The following is a 25,275-nucleotide window of genomic DNA, read 5'->3' as shown; positions in this document are numbered from 1 at the left end:
ATATACCACACAATTGTCTCCAGCTCTCTGTACCTCAGAGCCTTCGTAACAACTGGAATGCAAGCAAACTATTGATGTTTAAGAGCTCTGACCACTTTTAAACAGAGGATGAAATTCAGCAAATACACCGACAACTTCTCAAACAAAGAAGCGTGGCCAGAGCTCACCCAGTGCCCAAACACACACTCACAACCTGATCTTAGCCCAGCCACTGGAGCAAGCACAGGGGCTGAGGCTTCTACTGAAGTAAAGGGCTATGCTGGAGCTAAAGTTCATGTGCTATGCTAAGCTTTCCTGAAATGAGGAATTGGGGACCTTCTGTGCTTTGTTTTACATAAAACCACCATTTTATTTTGTTTGGAACCTGTCACAGAGTTGGATTTTTTTTTAGCAATGACAGTTTATATGTGTTTTTCTTGCTTATTTGACATTGCTCCTAGCAGTCAAAGTAAACACTGAACCTAGAGAAAAAAAAATAACCACCTGGGTGCCCCTCTCCTTTTTTTTTTTTTAATAAAAAAAGTATTTTTAAAATAGTCAGAAAAACCACCTGCAATCTGTGAGCTTGACAACAAAGCTTAGGGTACTTGCCAAACATTAGCCTGGTGCTGGTTAATGTTAAAGAGCTGCGTGCTGGGAAGCACATACTTACATTCAGCAATGGTGAGAGGTGGGTAGGTGAGGTAGAAACCCACCAGCTCAGCTGACAGCTGATTAAGAAGGTTGCTGGAAGTAGTGCCATTTAGAGTTGTGCTTCGATTGTTCACTACGTAAAACAGAGTGACAGCTTGGGAGACATTGGAAGTGTTCAAAATCTGAAACAGAGGCAGAAATAACGTGTTGCTGTGTTTCAGCAACAAAAAGACACCGCCACAAAAAACAACCCACCAAAACCGAAAACAAATAAATCCCCCAAACAAACAAAACCCTGAAAAACAAACACACAAAAGCCCAAACAAAAGCAACCAAACAAAAACAACAACCCAGCCACTGCAAACAAACTGGGGAAACCTTAACTTGAACAGCGGATTAGATACGTCTCATTCAACATGATTGTGTAAAACTTTACTTGTGTGATACTTTAATCCCTACTGTAGCACATGCAGAGTTCCTGGAGGACAGCAGCAGGCAGAAAGGATGCAGTCAGGACTGAAACTACTTTTCCCTGGTTTTATCAAGAAATGTAAGATGAAGGAGAGGGTTCTTATCAGAAAAATCGTCCATTGCTTGATGCAGAGGAATTGACCTGTATGTCTTGCTGTCTTTGCTGCCTTCCTAGTACAGTTATCTAGATCCACACCTTTTCCATACTAAATAAAGGGATATCATGTCTCTTCTGTTCCTAGCATCATATCACTACCTGCTCTCTTCCCAGGTTAGCTCTATGCCCATCTCTTCCTGAGCCCAAACCTGAAGACTGCATTTAAGAACCAATTCTAATTAGCAACTACCGGATCATCTCCTCAGACACCAGTTTCATTAGGAAGCAGAGAGGAAAAGGCAGGGCAGGAACAAAAAAAAGCCACCATCAAAATATGTTTTCTCAGAAAACTTACGTCCTAGGACAAGAAGGATTTTTTTTTTGGCTAGACATAGGTAGGACCAACAGCATTCATGAGTGTTATTTAAATTCCCCGTTTTTATCATCTGGATCACCAAGTAAAAACAGAAAGCACAGTATAATAAAAACATCAGAAGAGTTTGAGGTCAGACCAAAGGTCTGTGTAGCCAATGTCCACTTAGACAATTGGCTCACCAATGGCCAGGAGCAAATGGTTGGAGAGTGAGCACAGAAGAACTGAAGACTGCTTTCAGCAGTGTAAGGTTAGCCCACAGCTCTGGTCTGAGCCATAAATCATATGCTTGGGTTTAAACAGGGTTGATGACTTTTTCTTGTACATTTTTGGCCAATTGCTTTTTGTAATTTCCAGGCTTTTTCTCCAGTAACATCTTTATCACCCGCTGTGTGAAAGGACTCTTCCTAAGGATTCTTAAATATGAGTAGTTCTGTTATGGGAAGCTCCAAGTGATCACTCTTGATTCACTACAGCACTCATGGCTGGAGAACCATGGCCAGTTTCATTACTCCTTGCATGGAAGTTGCTTCACGCCTTTTAGACACCTTGCACCTTTCCCTCTGCTCTTTTAAGTGCAGCAATGCCTTTTCTGAATTGGCTCTGTCTGCTTCAGAGCTGTTCCTCAGTTTGTAATTAATCTAAAACCATCATACAATTTTCTGCTGCACTTAGTCTGTTGCATGGTACTGAAAAATGACTTCAGAAAAATTTATCATGAAGATCACACCCTTGAGCCTCTTACTTCCCAGCTTATATCTTGCCTCCAAGACCTCCATCCTATCTCTTCTTAAATTGGAAATACCCACAAAAAAAAACCAACTACCACCTTCTACTAGGGCTCTTTACAAAATTGCTTAGGTGCTTTGTGAGATCTGCCTTTTCCACTTCAAGCAAATTAGTCACCACGAAGTTCCCCTCAGTGCCACAGGTCCAGCTATCGAAAAGCTTGATAATCCCTTTACCTACTGTGGTAGGTCATCTCTTTCCATGCACTTTTGTGCCTTCTCTGCACCAAAGTAACTGAGGAGAGCCCCGACGGCCAATTTTCTCTTTCTGGAAAGTTACGTACAAACCATTCTGAGGAGCACAAGCCCATACACAGAGTTTTATCATGAGTCAAATACATATAATATCACCCAGAGGATAATTTCTTTTTTCCTGAAGTATGGCACAGAGCATAAGGGTGTTGGCCCTCTATACATATAAATGTCTGCAAAAAATCAAGTCTTTAGTGGTGAATTTGTGTCTGTCTGCGAGTATGGAACCGAATGCACACCAAAAAAAGAGAAAGAATTATATTCCATTAGCTCAGATCTTACAAACAGCTATGCCTGTCACCATCTTTATACCTGAATAGCCACAGCAAAAGCAACTAACATGCCAGAATAACATATTCAGTAAAAATATAACTCTGGAAGAATATACATTTGTTTTTATTTGAATTTCATTTGAATGACTTAACTGCAAACAGTAAAACTCAAACTCATAAAAAGTACCTGTCTTCTATAAATCATCCATTTATAAGTTTTCCTGCAATACGTAAAACTATCTTATTTCAGATGAAAGCATGAACTTCCTCCCACAGTGGCTAGCCAAGGCACTATGTTGAAATACAAACACAAAGAATAACAAAGAATGACCCAGAGAGTTTGGCAACAGGCAAAGCAACACAACATAGTACCTGAACTGTTAAGTTGTTGCTGGTGTTCAGGACCTTTCTTTCAGCATCCTGAAATGCTCTCTGTAGTCGCTGTTCCATGGTCTGAATAAATTTGCATGACTGAATATTGTCTGTTTGACCCACAAACTGCAGCTCTGGAAAAGGAATATATTAGCATGTGGCCAAAAGTATTCTCAGTTGCATAAATCCTCCAGTGCCAAGAGCAAAATGATCAATTAACAAATTAAGCAGGTGAAATTAATGCCACATAAGATCAGTTGATGGTATTCAGGCAATGCACTAAACGAGCCTTAATTAAGACAAAATGTAAGAGTTAAAATGCATTATTAGAGCTGATGCTCTCCATAAACAAGTGGAGATTGTTTCTGCAGTAATATATAAGATGGTAAGACCAGTTCACTGTGCATATATTTAATCAGAGCCAGGCAGTAGTGAAATTATTCTAAAAGACAAGTTGTAGTCTTAAATCTTGCAGGTCATTTGCTCTTGCAAAACATAATCAATCACAATATTGATTCTCATTCTGTTTGATTCTAAGAAAAATTTACCTAACTGGTTAATTGCATTATGTGTATAGAAACATGTGAGCACAGACATAAGAAATCTTTTTATAATTTAATATATTGTTTTACAGCACTCTCTGCCCTCTCACAGCTTATACTGCACTGCAATTACTCTGCAGTGATGCTTGGTACAGCACAGAGGGTTAAACAGTGACCCTGGGTCAGACAGCTGGGACCTAGGTCAGATGGGTCCAGCCAGAACAGTATGTGTGTGTGTGTGTATATATCCTATAGTCATGTTTCTCATCTGATTGTCCCCAGAAGGAACACACAGGTTACTGCACAGTCCATCAATTGAAGTCCATTTAACCAAATGCCAAGTGTTAGTCAAGCGTATCGGTGTGACTCATCCCTAATGCAAAGCCACTTCACCTCACAACAACAGTGCCAATGGCTGTGACAGCAGAGCGCCAGGAAGAACTGGGATGCCCACACTGGCTGTCCTGCTTGTGCCAGGGAACCAAAGCAGAGCTTGTCCTGCTGCCACATCACTGCACTGGAGAGCAGGGGCTGAGGCAGGAATTGTCCCTGGCCACCGAACCACAAACACACAGACCACCCCAGGGCAGGCAGGACATGGCTCACCTGTTTTCAGCTGGAAGTGGTACGCGGGAAGGGGCTTCCACGGCAAGGCCAGGGCCACCACGGCCTGGAGATGTGGCACGTGCTGCTTGATGTCTGCCGTGGCGTTGCTGATGCCGTACGCGAGGAGCCTTTCGATGACAGCAGCCGGGATGAAAACCGTCCTCCCCCGTGTAACGTAGTAACCAACTGTTAGGTTACTCGATTGCTCCAGGATTTCAACCTAAAACACACGCAGGGAAGCACAATTCTATCACTATTTGATGGGACTTTTCTCATGCTTAATATGGGTTCCTTGCAGGGTTTTTATCCTGTAATCCCCTATAAACCCTATGGGACCAGTTAGTGTTGTATCAGACACCGTGTTAGCAGAGCTGCTCAGGGAGCTTTAGGCCCAGCCCTCGCAGCATGTGCTCTGAATTGAAGCAGTGCAGTATTGCTACTAGAGCTGTCACACCTCCAGTTTAGGCTGGGGCTTCATTCATGTACAGATACTGGGATATTTTAATTATGCATGTAAAAATACAGAGAATCCAGAGAAACTCCACCTCCTACTTCATGCCTGAAGTTCACTGACTTTGTGCATGTGTCTGTCACTGCAAGTTTGAAGGTAGATTTTTGAAAGGTAAAAGTTTTCAATATTTGATTAGGCTATCACTTTATACTGTTTTGCTGTACTGTCCAGTCTGCAAGTGGACCTATATGAGTGGAAATAACAAACCACAAGAATGAACACACTATGAGCCAAAACATGAGTTGAGTTTTACCTCAGAACTCTGTATTTTCCAGAAAGTTTTAGCCCTGGAACTGGTCCTCCCCACTAGGTTTTACCTGGCAACCAAAAGGCAGCTCCTCTCAAGTTTACAAAAAGGTAGGGGACGAAACCTGACAGTTTTTATTGCTCCTGCCAAGACTCGGGAACACACAATTCCCAAACCAACTAACATGGTCCACACTTACAGCAATAAAGTGTGGGGACTGAAGTCACCTTGATGCCCTCTATTTTGAGCAAAATTGCTTTCTTCTTTCTCAGGGGCTTGGTAAGGATAACTTATAACACAAATCCCTGCCTAAGTGAACAGGAACCTGTGTCCCAGAGAAAAGCACCCCAGCAGCCCACCCGAGCCTGCTCTCACACACAGCAGTGCAGAGGTGCCTGCAATTTAGCTGCAAAGTGATGAACACATCACCTCCATTTATTTTCAAGAAAATGTGCTTCCTCCCTGCTCGGGATTTTCATCCCTGTGGAATCGCACTTGTCAGGTACCAGGTTTTCAAGCCAGGGAGCAGACTGACAGCACTGACATCCCATTTACCAGCCATGCTGTTGCCATTGATCCAGGCTGAGCAGAACAGCACTCAGCTGCCTGTGAGTCAGGAGTCACTCCTGAGCTGCAGGGGAGAGAGGACACTGCTGTCAGTAATCGTTTCCCAGAACACACTAAAAAGAAGTTTGCATTTCTCTCTTCTTCTTCATCAAATAAACTGGTAAAAGCTTTGGAATACTCCTCATGTTTTTAGAGCCCAGAGTGGGTGCCGCCTATGCCTGTTCTCCATAGGAGAAGCTCACTGCTCCCCTCCAAGAGGCTCCATAGGAAAAGCTCACTGTTCCCCTCAAAGAGGCTTCCTGCAACCAGAGATACCACTAGGGCTGCAGCCAGCTGGGATTCCTTTGGTGGGAGGGGTGTTTCAGTGAGATCACGAAGGCAAGCCATGCATGCTTACCTGAGCACTGACGTTTTGGTTGAACGCTTGTCTCAGCACTTGGTTGAGTCCTTTTCTCACCATCTCCCTGAAGGCATTGCTGATCATCATCCTCCTTGTGTTCAGAAACAGAACTGTGGAGCAACAAAAGCCACATGGTGGTTTGAGACATCACCATGCTCCCGTTTGCTTCCTCTAATTGTTTTTACGTGGGGCTGGCTGTGCGGGGATCATCAAAGCAGCTGCAGGATTAGCAGCAGCTCCAAAGACAGAACTGCAGGGCCTCAGCAGTGTCCTGAGTTCCCTATCCATCCCATGGCAATAGCCCATTGTTTCCAGAGCAAGGTCTAACAAATTCAGTTTCTTCAGCAACAACAAGTCTTTGCCAAGCTGCCTTTCCAAGTGAGGTATGAGGCCACTCGATTGCCCACGGACAGACTGGTGCAGCATTCCCAGGGGACTGAGCTGGTGCTGCACAGGCAGGCTTCACATCTTCATGGCCACAGTTAAATAAACACAGAAATGTGTTTCTCTGCTGCTACAATTATTTTTCCATTTAGGAAGCATCTGTACACTCTCTTTATTAACATTATCACTATCTTTTTCTCTTATAATTTGCAGAAAGAGCTTTACAGCTGCACTTGAGTACTTTCAATCCCATAATGTGTACAAGCTACTTCTATGTTTAGAAATAGTTGCTGTACTCATCACACTACTGATGTAGATATTTAGCAGCTATCAAACACACATTAGGTCCAAAAGCTGCTTATTTCATTTCACCTTGTACCACTCAGGTCTATACAAGATCATAAACCATTGTTTTATAGCTATTCCTCTTTGCTGAGATCTTTGAGATGCACACATCTCCTGGTGCTGCACTGTGCTACCATAAGCCTGGGCAAGGGACCTATCTGACCCCTTTAGTTCAGACTTCTTATAGCTATGGAAAAACTGTCCATGAAAAAAACAGCTAGAGCCAGAAGTGGCACTGTTTGCACAGAAAACTCAAAATCCTCCCATTTTGAAGCATGACATTCTGAGTGCTTATTATTTTCAAATGAAACTTTAATGACAGCATTAGGTGTTCATGTTAAAACATAATTAGGTATTTGCATGTAAAGAGGGCCGAAGACTGAGGCAGGTTCCTGCACTGTCCCCTTCAGCGACACAGACTCCTCACTGCAGAGACCAAACTATCACATCTCACCGGGTTGTCCCTCCACACAGGTGGTTCTGCTAAATCCCTGCAGTGACCTGCTGAACTTCAGAGCACCTGATGATCTCACCACTTCTTCTGACGCATTCATTGCAAAATCCAAGCCCCGAATAAAGCCAATGCCACTCCTATCTAACAACCCTGCTTTTATCCATCTGGTTTGTCAGTGCAGCAGCCTCATCGCCAGATGACACTGGAGTGCATTTCTCACTCCTCACCAGCTGCCCCTCCCAGACACACGAGGCCCTTTCAGTAAATGGAGTGTCCCCACATACCTGTTTTAACCATAAGGTTGTCGGAGAGCCGGCAGTCCAGGGGGGGAGCTGCTGTCATGTTAGCGAAAGCCGCTGCTGCTGTGGTTTCAGAGGGAGCAGAGGAGTTTTCCACTGGAGTAGGGGGAAGCCTAGTTGTTTTCGCTGATGCTGTAATAGATGTCAAAGCTGCTGTAATTGTCAGTGGGTAGGGGGTTGACGTTTTGGTGATGTCTGAGCTCGGGAACTTCTGGGTGTCAGTTACTGTGGTTTCTATCTGCCTTGGTACATGGGTTGTGGGTGCGAGTGTGGAGGCTGTGACCGTGCTGCTTTTAGGGGTTATGAGCACGGCTGTCACGTCCACAGGTGATGCAGTTGTGTTTCTCGTTGCAAAAGGAAAATCTGCACGTGTTCCTACTGAGCTTAGGTCCGATGTCAATTTTGTGGCAGTGTTATTTTTTGTTAGGGTCAGTGTCGGTGTGCTTAAAGCCATCACAGATGGCAAAGGTGTGTTTTCAGTGCCTAGAGAAAAGAAGGAAGAAGCTGGCACTGGTGAAGCTGGAGATGATTTTCTTGTTAGTGGTTTTGCTTCTGAAGTTCCTACTGTAGGTATTGCACCAGAAGATATTCCAGATAACACTGTAAGGACAGAATGGGTAAAGTTGGTTTTTGGCAAAAAAGGAGACTCTAGCTGTGTTGGTGATGCATGGACAGAAGTTATGATGACTGACTGCAGAGCACTGGTGGTCAGGGTTTGCAATGGGATGCCCTTGGTAATTTTATTAGATATATTACTGGGAACTACACTGCGTCTTGTAGCACTTGTGTCCCACTCTACACTGAATGTAGCTGGATTTTTATCAACCATAAACAAATAACCAGAGGACTCTAATTGATTGTCTGCAAATTCTGGCAAATTTCCAGAACCAATGACTTCTGAAATAAAACTATACAAGACAGCTGAGCCAGAAGGCTTAGTTACAGGAGAGGGGCACTGGGCTGGCAGTGTGCTTTTGCTGGTGGCTGAAATAGTCAAGTTTTCAGTGAGCTGAAAAGCCAACGCTGGTGCTGTGTTTAACGTTTCTGTCAGTAAAATAATCTTTCCAGCATCACTTGTTTGGGATTCTAGAGAGCTAGGGAGAGCACCTGCAGCATCAACAGAAGGCACATGTAAATGCAGAGATGCTTTATCCTGTATACTGATATGAACATCTCCAAGAGTGAAGAAATTAGCAACATTTCCAGGCTCGCTTCTTTCCATGCCTTTTTTTGCAAGAGGTCAGGCACTGTCAGTGCTGTAACAAGGAATGAATATTGAACAGGAGATGTTTTCAGTGCAAATGTATCTAATTCTGAAAAACTATTCTTTTCAGCAAAGCGTAAATTTGAAACATTTTGACTATAGCACACATAAGTATAGTTTGCTGAAGGGTGGAGAAGAGTGGCTGCCTATTTGTATTAATTTTGTTTTGCAGACTTGAAACTACCAAGTGTGGTGCGTGATGCTCAGCTTCCCATGGAGAAGTACTTGAAGGAACTTCTCTTATTGCCATTTGGACTGAAGTTTTTACCAAAGGAATACTAATGCCAGCTGAAGACAGCAAAGCTTTATTGGTCCACGTAGAAGCTGAAGTTATGACTTGAGGAGGGCTGACAGGATCTAAATTGCTTTCAAAGTCTGCATTCGAAATCCTGGAAGAGCCAGAACTGTGGCTATCCATCATGTTGTCATGGAAACAAGTGATGGCAGCACACTCCACGCTGGAGGCATGACAGAGGTGAGTGGCTTTTTATCAACTGAATGCAAAGCCTGATCAGAGGTTAAATGACTTAAAGCTCCCGGAGGTGAATATTCTGCATGTGTGGTCACAACAGTGGGCGCTCTCATCTTTCTGTCTTCACTTAACATCTGGGCTTTCTGCATCTGCAGGTGGAAGATGTGCAGTCACAAAAACATTAGTGGCAGAGGTATTTGTGACAGCAGTTTCAGGTTTTGAAAGGCCTGTAGTAAAAGGAATTAATGGCACTGCAGCTAGATCAAGACTAGTCATGGCCACTTCCAAAACAGTGCTTAGTATTCTTGATCCTATGCAGAGTATACTGGTTTGGATGTCTGGAGAAACTTTGGAAAGCTGAGTTCCATAAGGCAGAACATTATTAGCATTAAAGTTCATGGACATCTTTGCTGTCACTCCTCTTGTAAAAGGCTGTTGCGCTTTTCTTGCCACAGGAAAGCCACCAGGAGTTGGGAGAGTAGAGGCAGGAGCAGTTGGCAATTACATGCTGTTTGTCTGATAAGATCCATCAGTCAGGTCTTCTGCAGAAGTCTGATTCAGAGCCACCACCGAGCGCTGTGAGACAGCAGTCGAAGGGATTTGCAATGTATCCTGATCGGCTGCTGCTGCCCTGGGACCGTTTCTGAGTCCTATCCTAGTAAACACATCATTTGTCTCAGTTAGCAAGGGAGACCTTGGGTTTGTTGGAGAGGAGCGTGTTGCATTTCTAAGGAGCAAACCTGTTTTGCTTCTAAACGCTCGGGCTGGCAGCACTGCACTGCGAGTGTGCTTTGCATCTGGAACAAGTGATATTGGCAGTGAAAGGGAAGACGTGCTCTCAGTTGAGCTGGAGACCTCAGCCAGGCTCTCAGAAGCTGATGACATGAAAGGTAGAGGGGGGTAGAGCCTGTAGTGTAATTAGTCAGTGCTGTGAAAGACTGAGGATGACTCATTTGCAGTACTAGATGTGGAGTAACCACAGGATGAAGAGTGATGTAGGGACCTCTACTTTATCCTGAAAAGCTGATGGTGACAGAGGAGTGATATCACTATTTCTGTCAGTCAGTGCTGCCCTAAATGGCTGAGTGTTTGGTTTTACTCCAGTAGAAGATAGATTACACAGACTCTCATTAGGGAACCATGACAGGCTTTTGGAAGTTCCTGTCAGGGGAGACTGATGCATTTTTGACACAGGAATATCAGAGTATATAGATGAAAAAGAGGTCCTTTCTGAAGGAGACCCTTTTTCCACTATTTCTGTGAAATGCACTGCTGTCAATCCAATGAAAGGCATGGCCCCTGTAAAGAACTCGGGACCCCTCCTGTGATTCACCATACTGGAATGTACCACACTTAGAGGACTACTTCTGCTTTCACTAACCTGTGAGCTGGCTGAATCTGTGTTGACGAAACCTTCAGGATCTGCAGACAAAGGCACTTTGATGGGCAGTACAGCTGATTTAGAAAAGTTAATGGTATGAGGTGACCGAATTACCAATGAGGAAGAATGATGGTGATGGAACAGGAGCAAGCATGACTGATCCTGATGAGCTTTCTTTTGAAATGGAGGGTGTTTTTAATGGCATTAGCTGAAGTGGCACAGCTGTACCCGAACGGTGTAGGGGACAATGTGGCAAACATACCAAGTTGAGGCAAACCTGTTTCGTCTGCATCTTGAGATGATGACCTCAGAGGCGACTCAGCTGAAACTTCAGCGGGTTCCTGGGATGCACTGTTTCCACTGCCTTGATACAGAGTGGGCAACAGATGCATTTGATCCAAAGTCCTGGTACGTGTGCCAGTCAGCGTGGTTTTTATCATCTGAAGCAAGTCTGCATTCTCCAAAGTCTGCCCCATAGAAATATCAGCTATTGAGGAAGTCTTAGTTTCTGTGGAAGGCCGTGTTGGTGATAGTATAGATCTCCAATTAGGAAAAGATCCTGTAGAAGGAGCATCATTGATATGCTGTCGCCTGATACCTGTAAAATAATAAGTAAAATTAATATATTTTTCCCCAAAAGGAAGAGAAGTTGTCTTCTTGCTAGAAATCACGACAGAAAATGCATTATGTTTAGTGAAATAAATGAATGTTTTTCCTTTGTATTCAAAGTGCATAAAAATTCAGAGTATGTTGAAAAAAAAAAAGAAAACACAAAACCCAGTCAAAGGTTCAACACACAGATTACAAACCCCTCAGCTCCTTTCATCTGACAGAAGAATAAGGAAAGCTGCCTCGGCCATACCATTTCAAAATCCTACTTTTAACAGGGATGTTTCAACACAGTAAAAGACACATTCTTAGCTTGGGACAATTCTTGAGGTTATCATGAGTCACCCTGTGCCGAAATATTATGTGAGAAGATGGGTTTAGAAGCAGTGCAGAAAGGGTATAGGTTTTGACAACCAAGCTTCACTGACTTGGCATGCAGTCTGACATGGGAATAGAGTCAGCATTGGCTGCATTCCTGTAGGATACATCTGGAGGTGCTCATCTTGCCAGTTCTAATAACACATGCAATTACAGACACAAAAGGAAGAAAATAAAATAGGGATGAACATGAGGAGAGGGGGGCAAGATCCAAAACAAATTAGGAAATTAAACTCCTTTTTTGATATGTGCAGATGTACAACACATCATTTCAAACACCAGTTTACTCTACATTCAACACCATAATGTTCCTAGGCTTTGTTTTCTTGAAATGATTACAGTTATTCTCAAATCATAGCATAGGAAGTCTCACATTTGTAGTAATTTAAAGATTAAGATTCACTCAAGAGTAAAATTTAAGTGGGGGGGGCTTTTTTTTCCCCCCTCCCCCGTGTGAAGACAATAGATCCAAACTCAGCCCTGGCACTGGCTACCCTGCCAGGCTCTGTCCCCTTGCACAGCTAAACAGAAGCACAATGCAGAGATAGTTCCTGCCCTCCAACTGAAGCACAGCTGGATCAGACAGAGAGGATGCCAATCTCCTCCACACCCCTATGAATCACTCAGCTTGATGGTGTGGAAGAGCAACCAGGGGCAGATCCTGAGACACATAAAATGACCCGGACATCAGTTCCAGCCACCCACAAACCCAAGGGTCAGCAGAGCCAACAGCACCAAATGGGATAAGCCCACACAGGCAGGAGCCAGCAGCAGAAAACCTTACGGTGCAAGAGAGGAAAATGGGTCACGTTGCACCTATTTAAAGTTAAGCTTCTTTCTTTCTACAATTTTTTCTCTTCCTAAATTTCTACGCAGCCCGTCATCCATATGCACAGGCCATAGTAGATGATTAGACCAGATCCCTCAGGCTCCTGTCTGCATTTAACAGGAGGGTGCTGGAATTATGTTCAGCATGACATTTTCTCTACAAAAAAAAAAAAATAAATAAAAATCCACCACCCCCCCCCCCCCCACAAAAAAAAAAAAAAAAAAAAAAAAAAAAAAAAAAAAACAAAAACAACAAGAAAACCAAAAACGAAGACCCAAACCAATGACATATCTTCCATTACATCTTTGTATTTCAGAGCTTTATTAAGCTGTGGTGAAGAATGGCCATTATTATCTCCTCCACTAAAATGCAAGAATGAATATAGACTCCAGAAGCAATTTTTTTTTTTTTTTTTGGGAAACAGCTCCAGAATGGTCAACAGAACAGAGCTCTGCCCTCCCAGTAACCAAAAAAGTGTCCAGACCTTTCACCTAACACAGGCTACCTTGCACACTAGCAATTTGGAAAAAAGTAGAGGTAGGCAGACACGGGGCTCCCCATGGCAATGAGAGATCAGCAGGCTAAGGGGGAGCCCAATCTGCCTTTATGAAGCTCCACCAGAAGGTCAGTGGGCTGAACAGAAGGCTCCAGAGTCCAACAGGGAACCTGACCCACCAGGAGAGGTTTGTAGCACAGAAATGATGCCTTTGTATTGGGGCCCTAGTGATGTGTCATCAGGGGACCAGAGACCCAAATGACTGGTGTGGCCTGGTTTCTGACATTGTACATGCTCCACCCTTTGTTGGAAAGCACATCGTGTTCTAGACGTGTTTTGGTGGCTTTTCCTTCCATGTTACAGTCTGGTAGCTTTTTAACAGACGGTAGGAAAGGAGACGACATATTTTGCTCCACTAGAATGGATTCAAACATGCTTGAAATTAAGAACCAGATGATATGCTTTGCAAAATAAGGCTCTAGGCAAGCCGCAGCTTAAATTTCTGTGAGGCCATCTCTGCTGATGAAGTCATCATTACCTGATCTGTTACACTTCTAAATGTCTTGTTTCACCTCAGAACCAAAAAGCCATACTGAAAAGTGAATGCAAAGCCTTCATGGGGGATTTTTCTAGTACTTAGTCCTAGCACTAGTCTAGCACGAGTCCTAAGGGGGAATTAAACAAGTCAACGTTCTCTTGTTTTCTAAAATAGCAAAATCAGTCAACATCAATCAGCACACAGTCTGCACAATCCCTCACATGTTTCTTCACACGTTGGTTTAATGAGAATGATTATGAGAAGAGAGAAAACATAACCTGAAAAAAAGCACTGAATTGATGTTACTGCATCTTGACAAGGAGTTACAAAAAGCTCAAATATTGCAAAGGAGGTAAAACGCTGAATAAAAATATCCCATAACCACTGCTTAATTCTAACCCTTCAGTTCTTGTTCCTTCCATTCCACACCAACTGCCAATTCCTCTGTTTATGGCCATTAATGAAGTGAAGCTCTCAAGTTACTTAAGCTTCAAGAAAATTATACAATATTCTGAAACCTATGTATGATGCTGGCAAATTTTCTTTCATTCTACCCCTACGGAAAGATATTGACTATCTATTTCAAACTTCTGCCATAAATTCAACATCCTGGTAGTAACTACACACAGCATGCAAAAGGCAAGATTACCCTTGCAATGCAGGCAGTTTAAACTGAAGTACATACTCTTTGCTTGAGAATTGTTAGGATGATACCAATTGCTACAGATCCTTACAGAAAACTGAGCAAACCAGGACTGCAGCATGGAAAAAGGGAAGACAGGAAAACATTTCACTTCTACATCTATCAGCAGCTGGACACACTTGATGAAGGAAAAGACAACCAATTCAAATCAAAATGAAAGTTGCAATGAGAACTCCACCCAGCATGCTCCACCACTGAACCTTGATTGTACACACCTGTAGCTGTTCTTTATGCTTCTGGATTACCTGTTATTCTTTCATACTGCAGGCTATTGACTAACCACCACCTCCAACAATCCTAAAACCCATTTAGCAGTAACCTCATTACAACGACCATCATCGATTAGGGTTATTTCCATTAGCCGTAATGAGAAACATCTCTAATATGTCACAGCAGGAAGTTAAAAATTGATCCAGTTTAGAGAAAATCACAGTTTTAGCATTTCTGAGCCCCGTTGTGAACACAGAAAGGAGTGATAGGGACCAAATAAGAACACAGAAGAGACTCTCATCTCTTCCTTCTAGTCAAGTAAAAAGGGTAGCACTCTCTGCTGTCCAAAGGTTGAAGGTGATGCACACAAGTAATTAATATGTGACAGTAAAAAAGGGTAATGAATTATGACTTCTGCCCTTTGTCCTGAGACACCACAGTTGCAGTACTATTGTTCACACAGGTTTGGTTATTTCCAGTAAGACAATTAGTTGGTAAGCAAATCTCCCCTGGAAAAAAGTAGTGGCTAATGAAAATGCCCGTATATCCAGCAAGCCTCTAAGTTCTGTTTCACAGAATCACAGAAAATCTCGAGTTGTAAGGAATCCATAACGATCATCAAGTCCAATTCCCTACTCCTTGCAGGACTTATAAGGCTAAACTATAGACTAAGAGCATCATCCAGATGCTCCTTGAACACCGGCAGGATTGTTGTTCCCTGGGGAACCTGTTTTAGTGACTGATCACCTTCTCAGTGAAAAACCTTTTCCTATGGTTGAATCTGAACTTCCCCTGAAGTTTTATCCCATTTCCTCATGTCCTGTCACTGGTCACCAGAGATCAGCACCCACCTCTGCTGCCACCCATGAGGAAGGTGTAGACTGCAAAGAGAAAAAAACCCTCAGCCTTCTCTTCTCCAAGCTGGACAGCTACTTCTTCCAAACCTTGCCCTCAAGGTCTTTCATCATCTTCATCACTCTGCTCTGGACACACTCTAATAATTTGATGTCCTTCTTATATGGAGGTGCCCAAACCTGCACAGAGGTGGAGACACACCAGTGCAGTATGTGAAGAGATCAAATTGCTCATCTGTACTGCAGATATTTGAAACCATGGTTCTGTTTGCTTTATACCATAATAAGGCAAAGATCCATAACAAGCAAGGCAAGAGTTCTGTGGGTGCTGCAGCAATACTCATGGTTCGCAAGAACAGCAAGAACAGCAGCCAGGGAGAAGCCTGGAGGATCCCACAGCAGAGCTCCTCCCGGGACAGATGAGTATCTGTTTGTTAACACGCTCACAAAACAAATTCAGCTCCAACTGAATCAAAAAATCAAATATCTGGGATTCGAACATTTCCCTCCACAAAAAGCCTACAGCAAAAAAACAAAGAAAAAGTATGAGAATATCAATGAAATAACAGCCTACAGCTCTACTGAAGGGACCACAGGGACTCCAGAGCTTCCCTCACTGCCATGGCAGGAGAGAAACATCATTTTGCCACTTCTGAGCCGTTACAAAATATCAACTCAAAGGGATCTTCAATAACAGAAGACTTTTGTCGTCTTGACTTCCATTGCATTACTTACAGATCATCTGGATCACTAACATTTAAGACTGAGGTAGATAAAGAGGACATTTGGAAATTTTATTGCATGACTGACAAAGACATCTTCCCATTACAGGTCAGGTATGTATCTTTTCATAACCTTCAGCACACTGAGGAGAGGATTTCAATTTTCAAATCAATTTGCTTTAATTATTCATTTCTGAGAGGAAAAAAATGAACGAAAATAATCCTCAACTTCTATTAACTACTGTAAAGGCTAAATTTTAATAATACAACAGTATCTACATAAGAGTAACCATAGCCCTAAGGGAAAGGATGACAAAAATAACTTTAAAAATAATCTTTTTAAACAGAAGGTAGGAAAGAAGATGACATATTTTGCTCAACTAGGATCTTTAAAAATTTTTAATCTTTGAAAACTTGTGAGAAACACAATTATTTATAAACACACATAAAAACAACAACCTACTTACAAGGTAAGTATTGCTGAGAGACACCATTTACCACTTTACCCCACTCTACCCAGTACTAGATAGCACTGTCCTAGGGCTGCATCTTCTCTTAAAAACAACGCCACTATTAAATCAAAAGTGCATTTGTTTTCCCCTTCTTATGTTTCCTGCTTATTATTGCTTTACCACTGCTTTCATCACTGAGTGATGAAAGATCAGATGTGACTGGTATGGGATACAATAAGGAAATAAATAGAAAAAGAGTCTCTGTTACAGCAGTGGAAAAAGGCACCACCCGACTCACAGGGTTATGCAATTTACTTCTGTTGAAGAACATTAAGCCTACACAGTATGATGATAGCACCACTTCAGTTTTCTAAAGTTATCTCTTTTTTTTATTATTCCTTAAGAGTTTACAATTGGAAAAATGGCACAAGAAATACAGATTTCATGAGCAAAAGGATATGAAATATGCTACCAGTGAAACACACAAATACTTAGCAAAGCATTTACAAAAATAGCTATATAGCACATCAAAATTTTGCTCACTGTGCAGAATGGCAAAAATTATGCCTTCATCATATGTTCTTCCAGTCATACATTGATGAAACTGTTACACCACAACCTGTATATCCCATACATCTCATGTTTGGCATCATTCCATAGACATTTGCAGCTTAATTCCACAACTTTTGCATCACATTTAACCTGCGTTTTCCAGTCCTGTCAACCATTGTGCCAACCTACACACACACCTCCTGAGCCCTGGCTCACACCCCCAGCCAAGCCACGCCTGTTTTTGTGGCCAGTGTGCTTCGTGTTCAACCTCAGAGGAATCTGCCTAAAGGGATCACCAGGCTCAGCCAAGGCTCTGGAAAAGAGAACAAGTGTGTTTTTGGCACCTGACAAACCCACAGCTACTACAGCAGGAATGGATGGTGGAGAGGCTGAGAAAACTGCTTCCTTGGGACTGCACTGTGACAACAAAGTGAAGGTAAAGAAACCACCAAACTAAATCCTGTTCTTCACAGATATCTCCTTAACATCAATTTCTTTAAGCAGATTCTAGGAAAAGTTCATAGCAGTTCACTAAATGGATTCTCACATTGGTTCCAGCTGTAACTTTTCCCAAATTAGATCTTGACCTTCCAAACCCAAAACTCTGTCCTGAAGGATTTAAACTCAGATCATCTTACCAGCCCCTGAGGTTGTTTACACCCTAGCCTCTATTTACCTGTAACAGTCAATGTCTACAAGAGCCAGTCATTAAAAAAAAACAAAACCACAATCTCCCGTCAAAAAAAGCCCTGTTCCCAGTGATCTTAGGAAATTATACCTGAGAAGTATTAATAATTTATTTTTGACAACCAGGAAAAATAGTTTGTCCCTATACCACCAGAATTCTGTTGAAATTAAACAGCTTTTCAGTGAGGTAAAACTGTATGAGAAGGTACCATGCCACACAAGGTTTTCTTTTCAACAAATAAAAGTTTGGGCTTTATGATAAATAATAGAAAAACATTTGGACATAATATTCAGTGAGTTTACTTGCACTGCCATGTATTTTCTCACATGAAAAAAATCAAAGCAGCAGCCTTTTCTATTGGGAATGTTGGTGCACATTCCCCACTGGCACAGACAGGGCTCCCTTTGGATCCCAAGGGAAATCCTCCAGCAGCAAAGCTTTGCATCAGGGACGACCTTTTGGCTGCCAACTTAAAATACAGGGCTGCAATGAAAAACGCACTTCTCTCCTTCTTTTGCCGTGTCCTGCCTTCATTGCTTACCCAGCCCAAATGTCAGCTGGCTGGGATTCTGGAGAGCAGAGCTGAGCCGGGGCTGCAAAGGCTTCACGGCTGTCACCGATATTGCTCCAGGACCCGACAGGCTGGTGCGACTTGTACCAAGTGCCAGCCTCGCCCGGGGCTGAAACGTGTCTCCTTCTCCACACAGGCGGCTCTGCGGGGAGGCTTTAATCGGGTCCAGCAACCGGGAGGGAATGGAAGAGCAAGAGAGAGACACAATAGACCGGCCAGGGCGGAAAAAAAAAACAAACCGCGCTCCTGTCACGGAGGAGACAATTCTGCCACCGGCAGTTCCAGCTGCATCATCTGCATGTTGTATTCACGGAGCAGATGTTCAGCTGGATCATTAGGAAATGCAGGCAAGAGCGTGGCAGAGGAGGATTTCATCCCCACGCCGTGCGAGTGGGATAATTGCACATAATCATATAGAAATCAGGACCTGCTGTGGGGGCTCTTGCCCTTGCTCCCACTGAATGCATCCATTACCACTTCTGCTTGAGTTTATCCAGTTATTCACAGAATTTCAGTGAATAAATGACATATATATATCTGTCTTTATTTATCCTTTAAACTCTATTGCTTTGTCAGCAACACTTTTAGGATCAGTACTTTTGTGAGCCTGACACCCCGCTTCATCACACCTGCTTATCTATTTATTTGTAAACAGATATTTACACTAACTTTTGCAAAGGAATTGTGTTTATTCAGGAAAGTTACTATAGATATGCTAGCATCAGCATAAATGATTTAATGAACAATGTAGCAAAACCAATTCAAGGTCATTGGGAACATGCAGTAACAAAGCTGCCAGTTCTCCTGCTTTTACCTTGAGTCTTAAAATATTTGAGAGGTTTTTTCTATGAAACAAACAAAAGAAACAAAACATCCCAAAAAAATCCCTTCAGAGAAACAGGCTGTATTCGTATTTGAGTCTTCATTCTTTACATGAAAATTCTCAGTTCTTGTGGTTGTGGGATAAAAGAAAACTAAAATATTTTAAAATGCCGAAATTTTTAAGCAAATCACATTTTTACAGGATGGGTTTAAGTTTTTATTTTAAATTTCCAGAGCTAGGATAAACTATAAGGGTGGCACTAAATTATCAAAGAGCACAAAAAGAGTTTGGGGGCCAAATTCTTGTCTTCTTAGACTATTTGAGCATTAGGCAGCAAAGCACAAGAGATGTGTAGCAGTTTTGCCACTGTCAGTAGCAAAGCAGGCAATGATGGCACAGCTTTATTATTATATGCAATAAAAACATGTTTTCTTAACTGGAAGCTACTCCTTTAACAAAGGTTTCAGAGTTTAAACTGCCCAGAAAAATCACATACAAGAGGAGACTGAAGAGAACTCCTGCTAAAAGCCATTTATATTATTCTACAAAGAAAAAAAAAAATATTCTCTGCAGAACTTTCTTAAGGAAACGACAGTGCTTTCAAAAGGCTGAACCGTGGGCCGAATTACATAATACAATGTATATTTTGACATGCTTGCTGGGCAATTGCGAATGTTCCCTTGAGGCAAAAAGCTTTCTGCTCACCAACCAAGCACACTCATCGAGGGAATCTGTTTTGCACATAACATTTGAGGCCATAACCCGTGAGGGGAGAAGACCCTCTGGACCATGGCTCTGGCACCAGCACGAGGAGGGCGACTCACCCAACCCACTGCAGCGGCAGCAGCTTCTGCCACCCTGCCCGAAGCTCCACTCCCCAACCATGGGGAAATCCCCACGTTGGGGCAGCACCAGAAGCCTAAACTAGGACACCAAAACCAGGATGTGCAGGTGCTTTTTCCTCAGGTGGTGCAGGGGTGACACCTCCAGCAGAGAGGAGGAAGCCAACAAGCAGGTTGGGAGCACAAGCACCTTCAGCCACTGCTGCTGGTGATTGAGCTCAAGTGTTACTCGTTGAGTGCTGTTCATTTTACTATGAGCAGGCCCAGGAGCAGGGACCACGTGGATTACTGCACATTATACACCAAAACAGCTCCAGAGGAAAATGAAATCCAAGCATTGCTGATAATCACATCCCATCTACCTCACACGTACACACGTACCAGGGGCATCAGCTGTGGAAGGGGGCATTCTGTGGCTGAAGCTGATCATTGTGCAAAACAAATCCCTGACACTGCATCCAGACAACCCCAATAGTTATTAATTTCAACTTATTTCAGGGCTTCGAAGTTTCAGTTACTACACCCAACCCACTCACAAGTTCCAAGGGCAGGGAAGGACAAGCCCTCTGCTTTCCAAGGACCATTTCAGGCCAAGGCACGAAGGGCAGACAGGGAGGCTGTGCCCTGGGTACCCCCGTGCTTGCCCCGGAGGACACAGAGCCAGATCCTATTTGGGGTCTGTTCCAGCAAGATAACCAGGAGAGAAGTTAATCCTCTCTAAGGAAAGATAGGATCTCAGAGGTGCCAAGTATACAGGATCAATACAAGGACAGAGGTTTCCACAATGTCTTTTGCTACTTTCAAGTCCTTGCCATTGCCTGTGATGAAGGATGAAGAGGTAAAGACCAGGAAAGAAATGGAGGTCACACACAGAAGCATCCTGCTTTCTCTGTCTGCATAGTGTTCAGTGTCACCCCACTGATAATGCTTTCAAAGTGTAAAAGTCATTGCTCTTAAAAAAATTAATTTAAAAAAATATTGATTTTTTTTTAGATTAGAAAATTCCTGTTCACATTGAAGAGAGGATGTGAAAAGACCCCTCGACTTTTGAAGTAAATAACATTTCTTTTTTTAAAAAATGCAACAAAACAATAATAAAATACCAATTCTATTCTCTCTTCAAGATTTGCCCCAAATAACCAGGATTTGTCCATCCTGCCATACAATGCAATTCCTGAACCCAAAAAAGTGAAGCCTGTTACATAGCCCCAGAATGCACAAAAGTTAAAGCAGTGAATGTATGAGATCCACTCCCATGAATGAGACAAAAGACAAATATTTAGCAGAAATCTGACACACTCTTCTTTGGAGGGGACTTTTCCTTATGCCATGAATGAGACCACAAACATTAGCTGTTGCTGAGAAAGAGTCCATGTAAAGTGCTTATTTTTTTCTTAGATTAGAAAAATTCTATTCCTGAGCAGGATTGACAGCACTGAAGGTAAGGGACAGCTGCTTTATAAGGCTTTGGGCTTTTTCCTCTATCCACTTAAAAAGGACAAACTAGGGAGAAAGTTTTATACACATCATCTTAACTTGTTCTTTCTTATATATTTACTCTTCAGAAAGTATCAATTTAAAGGCAATCCCTTGAAAAAAAAAATCTGATTTTTTCTATTTTAGTTCAATATTGCCCTTTGATTCCTACCTCTTAAAAATGTAGCAATGGCTCAGTCTCAAAAGGGGGGAAATCACTTTCCCATGAAGGAAACTTTCAGCTTCCAGGAAGCTGTCAGAGAACTTCCTGAGGTCAAGTCAGGATAGAGGAGCAGCAACTAAATTCTTCTGAACAAATCAACCTGCAACTTTGCTATGACCTGGAGTGGACAGTCAACATGAAATACAATATACATTACAATTAAAAATTGCATCTTAATGAACAGTGCATATAAACTATGTAATTAAATCTTAAGCTCCTTGTCTGCTAGACAGTAGATGAAGACAGGCTAGAAACTATCATGACAATGTTTAAAAGCTATTTCCATTTTCTATTACTTTCACTGTGCTTTGCACAGCCCATTAGTCTTTATTTTCAGGTCCTTTATTTTCTTTGCTGCATAAAAGTGGCAATAGCTCAAGTTTATAGCAATATGTTGCCTCATTTCACTTTCTCACCTCTTGGAAATCAATGCAAATAGTTATCTGAAAGAACAGCAGTACTGCCTGTAATAAAAACCCCCAGTGACCCTTACTGACAGAGTACAAGAGGCTAAAAGCACCAAGGGGGAGCCCAGTCACCGGTGGTGAAAAGGTTAAATAACTGCCCAGCCAAATCTAACTTTTCAGTCATTAATTAAAATCCAGAAGAAATGTCATACAGATGAAAATACACGAGAACTGCTTCTGAATCTGAAAAATCAGTGGTAACACTGGCAAACTGTGGGGTTGCCAAGAATTCTGGAGAATTAGCTGAGCTCCCAGCACAGCTCTGGGCTCCCCTGAGAGCAATGCACACTCAGATCACCACCAGGATGCATCTGCTCCTCACCTATTTCCCTGCAAAAGCGATGGATCTGTCTGCCTCGTTTGGGGAGCCCCACCCCTCATACAGAGAGCTTGGTCCTATACAGGCTGTATCCCTGCACCTCCCATCTTCAGACAAAAGTTATATATTCCACAGGGGTTCAGTATTTAATTTACAGGTATCAAAGCCACACACCTAAAGCTCACAAAGACCCAAACACGGGGATAAAGCAGGTAGATGTACTCAAAGACTGTAGCTCTGCGCTTGCAGTGGCTGCCTAACACAAAAAATGTCAGTACTAATCAGTGATGGGGTGTGAAAAACTTGATTCTTTTCCCCAAGATAAAGGCATTAGCATTTTCTGTCAGATCATTAGACAACATCTTCCCTGTGAAATGACAGGAGTCCCCAAAAAAATAATTTTAAAAAGCAGGATCATTGCTACAGGGACAATAATATTTTAGTAATCGCTGAGTCACTTTTAATTGTAAAACCAGTAAATGGGTAATGATTACCAAAGTGAGCAGCTGGTTTCTCGAAAACAAGACCCACTGCCTGGAAGAAAGGGCATTATTAGAAAGAAAAAGATGCTGCTATTTCCAGATGGTTCCTGAACAGCACTGCACAAGTTGGTGGATCTCCTAAGTTAAAATCACCAAAGTGTTATCGGAATGTTTGGGGCTCGCAATAAACAATAATTAAGATTCCCTCTGAAAAGGTTAAAACAAGCCAAATAAGATATACTTATTTGGCAATATGATTTTCCTGGCTGCCTTCTGTTGTGCTTGTTCATGGAACTCACATGTTCCATCACATTGCACCCAACAGGATGGAAAACATGGCTCTGGCAGGAAAGCAGTTGAAAATCTTCCCTCTTGGATCTCCAACTGAACCCCATCTTTCTAACTTCTAATTTAACTCTGAACTAAACCCCCAAAAAGCCCATCTCTGTGACTCACTCTGGCTACTGCCAAGACATTTCTTGTCACTCGATTGCTGCTCTTTTTGATAAAGTTTCATAAGGTTCTGTTCTCCAGAAATTTCTGGAAGCTATTTCTAAAAACAGCCTCTAACAAAAACAGACCCTAATTTCTTTCCAAGCACTCAGTTAATCTTTAGGGACATGCGTGGTCACTTCTAACAAAAAGAGAAAGATGATGCCCTACTCAGACAAGGCTTTTCCTTTGTACCTACACCGTGGAAACATTTTGCATTCATGTCAGTATAACTAAATATCTGGATTTTAAAGCTCTCAGACTAACCAGGATTTTAGGAGCTTTACTGCTACACTGTCAAACACATGCACTATACAGCATTTAAGAAGGTTTTCCATTAATCCGCTCTATGCTGGTATTGTTATTTAAATGAGATAATTCAAACGAGATAGGGATAACCAGGGGAAACTAATGAATATGGGGTATTTTTTTAAATATTAAATAAAGGCATATGAAGAGAAGAGGCATGAAGGAAGAAGGTGCTAAAACTGTCAGGTCATGCAGTGATTCATTGTTCTTTTTACTCAATTAAAAGTTACTCGGGTGTCAAAGTATCAGCATTAAGATCCAAGTGCCTGATGCTACCCAAAAGAAATCCTGACCATCCCAGGCTTTGCTCCAGGTAAGACAAGAAGCACAAGGTGCAAGTGTCTTCCCATAACATTCCTGACAGGTGACATACTGCACAAATCAGGGCAGCGCCTCAGCAAATTCTTTAAGTCAGATTTATGCCACTTCCGTGTACTTTTTCAGCACACACACTTCCTCGCTGTCAAGATTTACTGGCCTGGATGTCAGGACAACATGAGCACAAACATGGCCACAGAGGTGACACTTATGAGAACTAGTTCTCATTCAGAGGTTGCTGCTTCTCTTTCGCAGATCGGGACACTGGTTCAGTGAGCTGGTGACTTCATGGGTGAACCTGAACTTTACTGTGAGTACAGCAAAGAGTCACAGTGGGGATGGTGAACATATGAAAAAAAGATCAGAAGATGCTCATGATGCTCACACAAGCAGAAAAAAAAAAGCCTGTAAATTATCTTCTGAAATATCCATTTGGCTCAGGTACATCTACCCTGTGACTTTTAAAGTTCTCCCAATGAAGGGTGCTTCTCTGCCACCTTTCCCTCCAGGGTCTGTCCTTCCCTGCAAGCCCCAACAGGAACACCAGCACGAGCTGTGGGACCTACCCTGCTCCCCAAGAGCTCTCACACCTCACCCATGGCAGCTCTGTCTGCTTTCCTGCCCTCTTGTAATGCTCCAAGGGTCCCAGGTAGAAGTGTAGATCAACTGCAGAGCAAAGGCAAGTGAGCACAGAGGGTTTAATACCTAGAGTTAAGTAATTAACCCTAGAGGGTTAATAATCAGAGCTCATAGGGCAAAAGTTAGCCAAGGAGAAGGGCTGTTTTGCACAGGGCCAAAGGGGCTGCACTGAAAGGGCAAAGAAAAGCAGCTGAGATGTTGGGGGGGGGTGGGTGGGCAGAGAAAAGAAAAATCAAGACATGTTCTTGTTTCACAATTATCTATGACCAGTGACAGATCAGACCTGAGCAGCAGAAGAAGAGCCCAAAACGCTCCTTTGCACCTGTGTAACAAGAGCCCAACAAGGTGAACATCACTCTTCAAGCAATCCTTCAAACTGCTGGAGATCCCTCTGGCCCCACAAGCAGAGACACATGAGACCCCCTACCTTGATGTCTGGGCTCAAAGGCAGGTGCTATTCTGAATTACCTTAAACTGAAGCCAAATGCTTTATCTGGAGGAAAGGGCAGAAATGAGATTGTAAATTCTGGTCGTAGTCTAAAAGTTTGTCTGG

At 42.6% G+C, this 25,275-nt stretch overlaps 1 protein-coding gene across 1 annotated transcript in view; it reads right to left on the bottom strand.

Annotated features, from left to right (window-relative positions):
• Positions 1–25,275, bottom strand: part of KIAA1549L (KIAA1549 like) — a 128,326-nt gene that overhangs the window by 57,829 nt on the left and 45,222 nt on the right. The window contains exons 2-7 of the mRNA XM_027714515.2: positions 10,993–11,328; positions 7,599–8,213; positions 6,129–6,241; positions 4,407–4,626; positions 3,259–3,392; positions 653–815 (exon numbers count right to left, since the gene is read on the bottom strand). Of these exons, the coding sequence (XP_027570316.1) occupies positions 653–815; positions 3,259–3,392; positions 4,407–4,626; positions 6,129–6,241; positions 7,599–8,213; positions 10,993–11,206 (1,459 nt within the window). The 5' untranslated portion in view covers positions 11,207–11,328. The remainder of the gene's footprint in view (positions 1–652; positions 816–3,258; positions 3,393–4,406; positions 4,627–6,128; positions 6,242–7,598; positions 8,214–10,992; positions 11,329–25,275) is intronic.

The sequence above is a fragment of the Pipra filicauda genome, unplaced genomic scaffold, assembly GCF_003945595.2.
Source record: "Pipra filicauda isolate LSUMZ 115617 unplaced genomic scaffold, ASM394559v2 scaffold59_size3379749_pilon, whole genome shotgun sequence".
Lineage (NCBI taxonomy): Eukaryota > Metazoa > Chordata > Aves > Passeriformes > Pipridae > Pipra > Pipra filicauda.
Note: the sequence above shows the minus strand (reverse complement) of the source record. Positions and strands in the feature narration are given on the sequence as shown.